The following is an 11796-nucleotide window of genomic DNA, read 5'->3' as shown; positions in this document are numbered from 1 at the left end:
GTCAACATAGAATAATCCTTTTATTTGTTTGATTCGCCAACAATAATTATGTAAACGTTGGGGAGGGGGATTGTTTATGTTTATAATATTTATATGATTAACGTAATAATTCGGTGTTTGCTTTATGTTTTTTTATTAGCTTTTTAAACAACTTGAATAATAAAAGTTATAAAATCATAAAATCGTTAAAAAAAAAATGTCATTCTTAATAGTTGTTTTTATACTTTTATTATAACACATATTTATAAAGTTATTTTTTACTCGGAAAATATTTTTCTGTTTAGATTTATTCACCATTCTAGCTATCTATTATCTAATCTATTATCTAATCTGAACTTGTGATCAAAGTAATCTATCTGATCTAATCTGATCTTATAAGCAACGTAATCTATCCAATATAATCTGATCTTAATAAAATTATAATCTATCCAACCTAATTTGATCTCCTTACCAATTTAATCTGTTCTATTTAATTTTTTAATTATTTATTTACGTTTAATTGCATTTTCCACTTGCAGATTTTTGATTACATTGGTTATAAAACTTGCAACTTGTCCTATTTTTATTTTCTAAACAATAAACGTTTTGTGTTTTTATTGGTTTATATATTTTTGTGTATGTTTGTAGGCCGTACTTTTTCATTTTTCATATTATTAATCAACATGCTGGGCTCATTTTTCAGGCTTGACTCTTTTTTTCAGTTAGAACTCGTTAAAGGTCATAATAGAATATATCTTTATGATAAATTCTATTATGACCTATTATATTACCATTAAAATATGTTTTTCATATCTAATGTTATTATTTATTATTTACGTTTATTTAAGTTTAAAAATAAAGCACTAGTTCAATAACAAAAATAAAATGTCATCAAAAATCAAATGTCATCAAAAATAAAATGTCATCAAAATTTATTTTTGAGGGTATTAACGGATTCTTCTTTTATCGAATTTAAGAACGGGATAGGGGAAGCATCATGCTGAATTTTGTCGATCACCGAATGACTTTAAAAACCATATTTCAAAGGAAATAGTTTAGAAATATTTTATTAGACTTGCAAATTTATTTTACATGCATATTTTTTGTGTTTATTCTTATTGTTCGTATGATAGAAGTTAACATTTAACGTTATCCGGCCAATCGCATAATTTTAATGCAGCGTTGTACTTTAATCCTGGCGGGCAACCTTTCAAATACGCAATGCTTCCTGAGCATTCAAAGAATAAAGTGCAATCAGAAGGATGAGGATAGATTCCATCGCTAAGTCCATTGCAAGATACTGAACCTATATATAGATACAAAACTTTTTATTTCTTTGAATTATTAAAATTTAGATTTATATATATATATATATATATATATATATATATATATATATATATATATATATATATATATATATATATATATATATATATATATGTATATATATATATATATATATATATATATATATTTATATATATATATATATATATATATATATATATATATATATACATATATATATAAATATATATATATACATATATCTATACATATATATATATATAGACATATATATATATATATATACATATATAGGTGTGTGAGTATATGTGTGTGCGTGTGTATGTTTGCACGTATTTAAACCTTTTATTTTTTTCTTTCACTTACTTGGTTTGGTTGTAGGAAGCCCACTTGTAGTTTTTTGTACCGTTGTATCAACACCATGGGTCTTTGTTTGTGGCCCTGTGTAAGGTGGCAACGTTATAGGATCTCCTGTTGGTATAGGTCCGACGTTATTAAACATATTTCCTATATGTTCGCTAAAACGTTTTCCACTAATTACATTGTTTTGGTCAAATGATGCATCCCAAAACATGATTCCACCAAAAAGTGGTTCGTTTTTATATTTCTAAAAACAAGAGTTCAATATTTGTAATAATCTGATTTTTTTTTTCCTTTACGTTTTCCTCACAAGCTAATAGTTCAAGTTGTATATATATATATATATATATATATATATATATATATATATATATATATATATATATATATATATATATATATATATATATATATATATATATATATACACATACATACATATATATATATATATATATATTCATTACATTGTAAATGACAGTTAGCTCTTGAGGATTTCTGTAATGCTGTGGATTTCCGGATGCTCTGGTGTTGGCTGGCACTCCAATAAAAATCTTAGGTCCATTGTGTTTTCTTGAGTGTGTTAACCATTGCTTCATATGATCATCAAACACTTTGGTATTACCAGTATGACACCAATTGTTGTAAAACTGAATGTATATTTCATCAACCAGCTCAGGTACATCACCAAGTACGCGTCCTGGAGAAGGTCCTAACAAACTTTGTAAAAAAATGTTTCATTTTGAGAGCTGAAATAAACTAAATAAAATTTTTTGCAACATGCAAAACACTGCAAATAAAACAATATTTGTATTTAAAATAGTTTCAATATATAGTAAGTTTCTCACCACTGCGTACAACATGAAGAGCCATATAAATAGTATTATGATATGATTTAAACAACTTTACCTGTCAGGATACGGACACTGTGGTGCTGCTCCAATAAGAATCTTTTGAGAACCAGTTTTTTCTAACCTTCTTAACTCCTTAACAAACACAGTATAATGAGTGTACCCTCCATTTTCAATATCAAGATCAACGCCATTTAAAACAGCACTACAAATATAGTATAAATATTACAAAAATATTTACTCATTTATAATAGTTTATAAAAAAAAAAATTGAATTGTAGTAATAATTTTTATAAAAAGGAATAGAAAAAGATTCATTTTTGGTTCATTACCTTCCGAATGGTCTCAATGATTGTAAATCAGTACCCTCGAGTAATAGATGATAAACTCTGTAAGCAAATAATTTGGCATCGTTTTCGCTTCCAAATCCGGCGCGACCGACTGCTCCGCCAAGTGACATTATAACCTGTTTGCCTCGTTTTTGACACTCTTTAATTCCTTCTTCAATTAAAGGACATCTAAATAAGGTTTTGTATCCAGATGCAATAGGGGTTTCACAGTGAAATGCAAAGTTGAAACCAGGCATTTTATCTAGTATTTAATAAATTTGGCACTTTTTTTAATAAACATAAAATGTTGAACAAATATATATATATATATATATATATATATATATATATATATATATATATATATATATATATATATATATATATATATATATATATATATATATATACATATATATATATATATATATATATATACAAGCACAAACTATTACTTAAGTAACTTACCTTTGTTTTTTTCATCAAAAAAGTTATTGAGAAACGACAAAGCAATAATGTCATAATTGTAGTCCTTGCAAAAATCGACGAGTTCCTTTTCCCAATATTGCCTTTCTTTTAACTCATTGTAAACAGCGTTTTGGCCCCAGTAGGCAACAATTTTGTGCCTCTGATCTAAATGAATTTACTTAAAAATATACATTGAATACACAACACATCCCGAAATATTTTAGAATAACATTTTCTGCATAGTATTGTGCTTTTTGCATTTATGCTCTTTTAAAGAAAATCTATATTCCATCCTAAACTATTAAATTTTTAAGTAAGTTTTATTAAATTTTTTTAAACTTTTATTAATTATAAAAAAGTAATTTACTATTATTACTAACTTACTTTTCTTTATCTAATTAAGTTTAGCTTTGTTTATAATATTAAATTAATATATTTGTAATTTTATATTTAAAATATAAAACCATGTTTGTTACGCAATAAATATACATATATATGCTAAGTTACGTTCTTACTCCCGCTGACACATCCAAACAAGGCAACCACAAGAATACACAATGCAACATACATATTTGTATTTAATTTAATTTAAAATTTTAGTTCCTTTTATAAGACTTTGAAGACTGGTGCATAGTGCGCTGCAGCTATTTGAACATACGCGCAAAAGCTTTACACAGTTGACGAAATATTAACTTCAGTGTTATGAAATTTTATTTGTTGTTAACATACGTAAAAACTTCATTAATTTATATTTATATTACTATACTTTTAAATTAACTATATACTTCTTTATAAAGAAAATTAAAGTGCAAACTTTTTATGGTTCATTTTATATCTTTATCTAGTTTCGATCCGACAAAAAAAAAAGTCTGTTATTTGAAAAATGTGAAATAATTAACAAATCAAAAACTCCCCTTCTAACTATGAGTATTATAACTGTATTGTGGAAAAGTACCATTGAGCAATTATTAATATATGTTTTTTATACCATATCGGGGAGTTTTTATCTGGGAAAAAAAAAAGCTTTAAAAAATTTTGATTTTTTTAAAAGACTTTACTAACTAATTTTACCTTTTTTAAAGACTAAATTACCTCATGTTCAACAGTAAACTAAAAAAATTTATTTTTTCCATATGCTCGTATTTTTTTAAGTTTTGAATTAATATTTTTTCTATTATTTGTTACCAACACTAATTAAATAGTTTATGAATTCATTTTTTTTATCTTCTCAATGTTACGTTTTGCATATATATTTTAATTGTTATAAGTCCTCTACTAGGTTCTCTATGAGTATCCGTTTTTTAAATAATTTGTGTACGATAAATTTTATTCATGAATATAATAAAATACAAACAAAGCACAAAAGAAAAAACAAAAAATAATCAAAAACAGGATTATTATTTGAAAACTAAGGCCACGCGGTTAACCGAACAGAACTGTCCATTCGGTGAAAACCGAATCTAAAAAATCGAATCAAACCGATCTACTTATTATAAAAAAAAAACTAAACCAAAACCAGAAAACCTTGAAAAAACCAATATAACATTTTTAAATAACCAAAAACTTATTCAAAACAAATTATCAAGTAATTTAATTTAGTTATTTAATTTGAGAATTTTCAAACCACAGAAAAACAAAGTGAAAAATGAAAGGAAAAAAATTACATGACTCTAAATAATAATAAAATAAGTTATTATAAAGATCAGTCCACGAAATTATAAACATATGTTGAGCACCAGAACGAAGTAAGTTTTGAGAGTTTTTTGAGGCACCAGTCTTATAACATGAGTAAAACAGAAGTACTTATTATTATTATTAAGGTGTTTGAAGAAGATCTTTCGATCTTATTACAGAAAACAGCTAAGAAACATTTGTTTCAAGTTTACAACCAGATTACCATAAAAAACTGATTTAAAAAACAAGAAAGTAGGTATAAGAAGTTTATCTGTATAAAAAAGAATATAAATTACTTAATATAAATTTATAAACTTAGCAAGTTTATAACAAAAAATTATAAATATAATAAGTCTGTTTGTGACTGAAACTGTTTATTTTTAATAAAGTCGGTAGCCATGAATAAAAATTAGTGGAAACAAAGTGCTTTCTGATTATATATTATAAAATTGTGCAACTGAGCCAGAACATTTCTGATGAACCCAAACTATGGTCCGATCAAAGACAATGGATTCAAGTATTTTGGACGCAGTACACAGTCGACCTAGTTGGTTTGACCATTTATCGCAAGTTGAATTTCATTTTAGAAATTTTAAAAATACCATCTGGTCCAATCAGATAATTATGTCAGAAAATATATTTTTGTTTTCTTTACTTATTTGAATTTCATGCTATATTTTGCGATACAATACTCTTTTATCCAAAGGTATTGTTGGCTTAGCATAAGAACAGCCACAAATAGTCATAAAAACTAAACCAAAGCAGCGTCTGTAATTGACTAACATTTATGCGTACCAAAGTACCACCAAACGCTGAGTTGGCGGTGACTGGGTTTGAACTCGTAATGCACAACAGCACGAGTTTTAAGAATTCGTTTGACGCTCAAACTAATTGAGCGATCCAGCCACATACATAATGAACTAATACAGTGTTTGGGGAAAAGGTTGTTAAATAAATTGATTTCAATTATTGATTCGTCACCATTTTATGCCCTAATGTAAGACACAACACCAGACATTACCGAGAGAGACCAATTAAGGGTTAAAACACGGCATGTCCATATTGTTAGAAATGTAAAATCAAGAACCATTTCATTTTTAATATAAGGAAATATTTTTAGCATTTTATGAATTAAAACAAAGATTAATAAATCTAACCAAATGCTGAGTATGTACATTGTGACAATCATAATTCAAATTTGGTAATTAATGACTAAATGGTTCCCATAATATCTTACTATTTTATGCTACTCTTCAAAATATTTATTTAATTTTTAGAAATAGCATAAAAAGACGAAACTTCCCTTTTATATTTTCTAAAAAAAATTGGGACATTTTTTTTTGTTTTTGTTTTTTAATTTTAGGTAATGTGCGTGGTTATTTATGCTTCAAAAACTTAAAAAAACAAACAAGAAATTGACTTGGATAAAGTTACAGCAATATTTTGATGAATTGGCTCCAGAAGAGAAAGCGATTGTTTAAAATGAATGTTTTTTATTATGTATTTGACAAAATCAGTGTACAAATTGAACGACGTTTTTCATGAATGCAAGCAGTGAAAAATCTTTACTGTTCTTTAGAACCTAAAAGCATAATAAAGTTGCTGATACAGATATCTTAAAATGTGAGAAAAAGTTTCAAGAAATATTTGAAAGTTCTGTCTCCTCTTTTTGGAAATCAGTTTTTGCAAGCAGTTTTATTTTTGAAAACAGACTTAACTTCAAAAATATCAGTTGAACAATTTTCAAATTTACTCTATACTAAGTACAGTTGCTTAGAAAGTTCCAAGAATTATATACAGCTCTAATGTTGTTCTTTACCCTACCAGTAACTGTGGGTAGCGTTGAAAGATCTTTTAGCTTATTGAAAATAATAAAGGACTATAAAAAAAATTTTATCGGTCAAAATAGGTTTAAAAAACTAGTGTTACTACGTTAATACTATGTTTTAGCTATTGAACACAAAGAAGCAGCAAAAAATTCCTAGCTATGCCACTTTATATATACATAAATTTTCATGGTAAAGCAGCAAAAAACGGATTGTAGCGATGGAGAAATTAATATCTATTAAATAAAGATGTTAAGCAAAAGTTAAAATGGTAAGAACCTGTTAACAAAAACACCACAAAAATAACTATAAAAACAATGGTGTTCCCCATTACTTGCATAAAAAATTTTACTTATTGTCTAGTATAGTAAAAATCTTTTTTTGACGACACTTAAGCTATCTTCTAGTGTACTAAACTAGACGAGACTTCGTCATAACTAAACTTTTGTTAAAGACACTAAGTTATTGTCTGATGTACTAAACTACAATCTTTTTTTAATGACAAGTTTTTTTATATTCACTCTAAAACTATGAAAATCTTTAATACTATGGATAGCTGAGGTGAATCAAGATATTTTGAGCATTTAAATATACTGCTTGTTTTTTTTAGTATTTAGACATACTTTTTGAGGACTAAAATGAAAAGATTGTAATTTTTAAACGTACACAACTTCTAACTCTTAAATTAATTGATGATAAAATTAAAAGTTTATAAACTTTCATCAACTCTAAGATAATCTCATTATTTAAAAAAAATTTTTACTCGCATTTAATCGGACTAGATATATTTTTGTGGTTTTACATAATGACATAGTTCCGGGTTAAATTTATACAATTATGCTACTTAACTTTATTATGTTATGTTTCTTAGCTCTAAAAATCCACATCTGCATAGAGTTTAAAAACTTCGATGTCAATTTAAGTAAATAACCTTTCTTTTCAAAATTTTTTATGCAAAGGCTAGGAGAAAAAAATTGAGCTCCCCTGCCTTGAGGTTCTTGGTTAAGCAAAGATTAGATATGGTTTCTCAATAAAAATACTCACCTTGGGAAGATGTTAACTGCATCTTCCTACTATTTTGTAAAAGGTCTCCAAAACATTTGGGGTAAGCAGAATAGTTCTGTTGACCACCTCTCGGCACGCACCCTTTTTTCATCTATAAGGCTCGCGGAGATGTATATCTGTGTTCCATTATTTTTTGCCTGGGATAATTAATGCTGAATCTTCTTGACTCTACTCATAGATTTTTGTTTGTGTCTCCTTGATAATAGCTATGCAACTCTTCTTGTTATCTTCTAATGAGGCTATAGTTCTAAAACTTGGTTTAATGGTTCTGAGGCATGTTGGAATTAAGGTTTTACGAACTCTCAGGAAACTGTTGTAGCTCTCAGAGAGGCTGATTCCATCAATAGTTGCAAAATATCAGAGTGTTATGCCAGCCATTAGCAGTAACAAGGATTTCAGGGAAACCAATATTCAAAACATAATGACGTCTTTGATTTTAATTATGGTGCTAAGGTGGCAACAAGAGATGCTTTTTTAGTTACTTATACTTGCCAGTTTATTGAAGTTTTATGTCAGTTTTTGTATAATTTACTTTGCTTGTATTGAAATTATATAGAATCGTTTAAGTCGATTTGCCTTAGTCACTTGGCTTTAGCAGAATAAATTTTCCATTCACGATGCAAAGTGGCGACCCTACCAGGACACTTGATTCTACTCTACAAATTATCAACTGATCTAAGAAATCAAAAACTAGCACATAAATGAAATGCCTCAAAAGCAACGCGAAGTTCCAATTTCTACACTTATACAAACACCGCATACAAAGAAAATTTACAAAAGTAGGATAATACACGAAAAAGTTACTTGCATCAAAAAAGAACTAAACAAAAGGAAACTAGGAATAACTCAAAACTTAGCGCATACACATGGCCTTTCTAAACTATAAATTTTAAAGTTTTATGCACCATCTTATATTGGGTACTTTTTTGGGAACAATTTAGCACTGAAATCCACAACACAAATTATTCTTCTGTTATTAAATTATCATACCTACGTGAATAGTAATCAAGCACGCGAAAAGAAGAAACTCCTGGACTTCCCTTTAATGCATGTGGTTATGAAAAGGAGAAAATTATTTTAAACTAAAAGTATGGAACCAATGAAAATTAATCGACAATATGGTCGTGATATCATAGATCTTCATAACAACTTAGTTCAACAATACAACTTTTACAGAAAATGAAGTGTAAATGTAAACTTATTAAAAACTTTAAAAAAATTGGAAGCAGTAGAAAGTTTGGTATGTGAAACTCTCAACAAACTTGATCAATTCTATATTTAATAAATGATCATAATAAGCCTTAATATATAGTTGGAAAGGACTGTACTTACAGTATTACAAAATCTGATGATACCCGTCCTAAAAAAGATATATAAACGCTTAGCTGGATTTCAGTCTTACAACGAAGATAACTAGGATGATTACAAAATTCATCTTATAATTGGTGTTGATGATATTGCTAGAATATAGTTAAAAGGTTTCAGGACTGGAAATGATGAAGAAGAGATTGCTGAAAAAACCATATTTAGGAGAAAGGTCATAGGACCGAGATAAAGTACTTCATATTGCTTATATCTTACAAAATCAAAAAATGATGGCCACAAATAACTATACAGTTTGGATATTGAAAAGAGAAATGTTCAAATCTTATTTGGATAGGAGTATTGCAAGGTTACAGAGCATACAAGGAAAACTGGAAAAAATCAAATGATCCTATCGAATATAACAATATTATTTAAAAACATCTCAGAGATGAAATAGTTAAACATGCCAAAGTCAAACTAACTAAGAAGTTATTCTACATGCCTCATCAGGTGGTTAAAATAGAAGCTTTTGAAATAACTAAACCAAGAATTGTTTTTGATGCTTCTGCTTGAGAGCACGAGCACTCATTGACTTCCTAATTAGCACTGCTGGACGCATTAAAGCAATTCACAAATAGTTGATGACAAGTATGACACATTTTCCGCATGTTTCGTTTTTTTCTATGCGCATTGCTAAAAATGGATCGCACTTTGCCATTAGTTTTAAAACACCCAAGTTATAACCATTTAAACGTGAACAAAACTTTTCGTAATGGCTTCGAAATGGTAAACCTTTTGCAACCAAAAATTTAATGACATCTACCACGCGCTCCAAAACTGATCTCCAAAGGTTCGTCTGACTCTTAACTTCTTCTTCATGAATGATTTTGCACTTCCAGCCAACCATGATTGTTCTATGTAAGACAGAGTTACTGCTTAGTAGCACGGACTCTTCTTATGAATTTCAAAGGCACGTTAGACATTATTTCACTTAATGAAACCCTTACATAAACCTGTTTGAGTAAATGAGAGAAGCTTGCACATAAATCAGTATACCTTTCCATTTGTTGGTGAATAACTAAAATCAGGTACGTTTGAATTTTTCATTAGTTAGAGGATGTATCCGTGTGAATAACGCAAATGAGCAATAAAGAATCCAATTTAGTTTATCATAAATCCGCTTTGACTTTTCAAAAATACGAGTTATGTTTTCACTTTCAGTATTTACTTTGCTCATAAATTACTCTTGCACATTGTTAGACACTTTTCCACACTTTTTCCTAAATCGTTTTGTTATGCATATTGATTTTCTACTTTGGTTTGATTATTAATTTGCTTGACAGCTACGAGAACACCAATATGTAACAATGTATCTGTGTTACTACTAGCTTCTAAACAAGATTGTGATGCTACTAATAGAACTGCATTATCCGGCTGTATTATTCTTAACTTTGTGAAAAAAGTATATTGTGAAGAAAATGATTTAAAAAGACGTTTGGTCGTCTTTTTAAATCATTTTAATTTCTGTCACTTTTTTCAAAAACTTTTTCTTATTTTGCAGCGCCATTTTCATAGGTTTGACCAGAATCAGACATTATTTAGCCACCTAATACGTGCAATAAAAAGTTGTTGCACAAATGTAAGTCAAACGAATAACGGATATGCATCCTGGTGACCCCTAACCTTTACTTTCGATTCTTGCAAGTTTACAAATATTTAACACAAAGTTATTGGAGTATTATAATTAACATGTGGATATGTATATCGACATGTATACATCTTTGCATATTTTAAAAAAATTAATTAGATAAATGATTATAAAATTTTGCATTATCAGAGACTGAACTTATTTCAAACTGTTTTATTAAACAAATGCAGTTCTTGCGTCAGAAAAATTATTGATTATTTAAGAATTTTTTTTTTTCCGAGTTAAAAGTTGTTAGCAGTCAAAACTAGATCTTTGTCGCTTTTTAAATACTGTGATTTGAATGATCAGTTTTTATTTAAATGAACTGTAATTATATACACTAATATCTAAAAGTTGCGTGACCATTTTAGTTTTAAATGTCGAGTGTTAAATTGGGCTTTGTGACATGGCAGTTTTATTATAAAATTTACAGGGTGTAGACCAGTAAATAAGTAAATCACCAGTTATTTGATTAAACGATCAGTAAATTGATTAAATGATTAGTAAATTAATAATAATATAGAAGACCAATAAAAGTTTAAAAAAACATAAAAAAAGATTTTTCTAATTAATAGGTTGTCTGCCCAAACCAAAATCTTCAGTCGGTGTATATACACTCTTACATGCTCCATATATTTCATTTTTCAATTTTATTTTCATCATCATTTTTATCGTTATTATCAACGGTATTTTAGAAATAAGATCTAATCAAAATTTTATTTTTTACTCATCGTATTAGAATTATTTACCGGTTATTTTAAGAAATTTACTGATCATTTTATTTAATTTATTGATTGTTTAACCCGTTTTATTGGGCAAAAATAATTTAGTTATTGATCAAAATTTACTCGTATTTGAATAAAAAAATATTAATAGTTTTATTAAAAATACTGATCATATGATATTATCTGTTTTTTAAACACCCTAAGAAATATAAAGTT

General features: G+C 27.6%; 1 protein-coding gene across 1 annotated transcript; it reads right to left on the bottom strand.

Moving 5' to 3' along the window:
* Nucleotides 1–1018: 1018 nt before the first annotated feature.
* On the bottom strand, nucleotides 1019–3952 carry LOC100214985 (uncharacterized). The gene is made up of 7 exons (XM_065807691.1): nucleotides 3814–3952; nucleotides 3299–3463; nucleotides 2834–3092; nucleotides 2560–2706; nucleotides 2118–2370; nucleotides 1657–1897; nucleotides 1019–1285 (listed from the first exon to the last, which is right to left on the bottom strand). The coding sequence occupies exons 1-7, from the start codon at nucleotides 3866–3868 to the stop codon at nucleotides 1116–1118; spliced, it is 1290 nt and encodes a 429-aa protein (XP_065663763.1). The 5' UTR covers nucleotides 3869–3952; the 3' UTR covers nucleotides 1019–1115.
* Nucleotides 3953–11796: the final 7844 nt, after the last annotated feature.

The sequence above is a fragment of the Hydra vulgaris genome, chromosome 10, assembly GCF_038396675.1.
Source record: "Hydra vulgaris chromosome 10, alternate assembly HydraT2T_AEP".
Taxonomy (NCBI): Eukaryota; Metazoa; Cnidaria; class Hydrozoa; order Anthoathecata; family Hydridae; genus Hydra; species Hydra vulgaris.
Note: the sequence above shows the minus strand (reverse complement) of the source record. Positions and strands in the feature narration are given on the sequence as shown.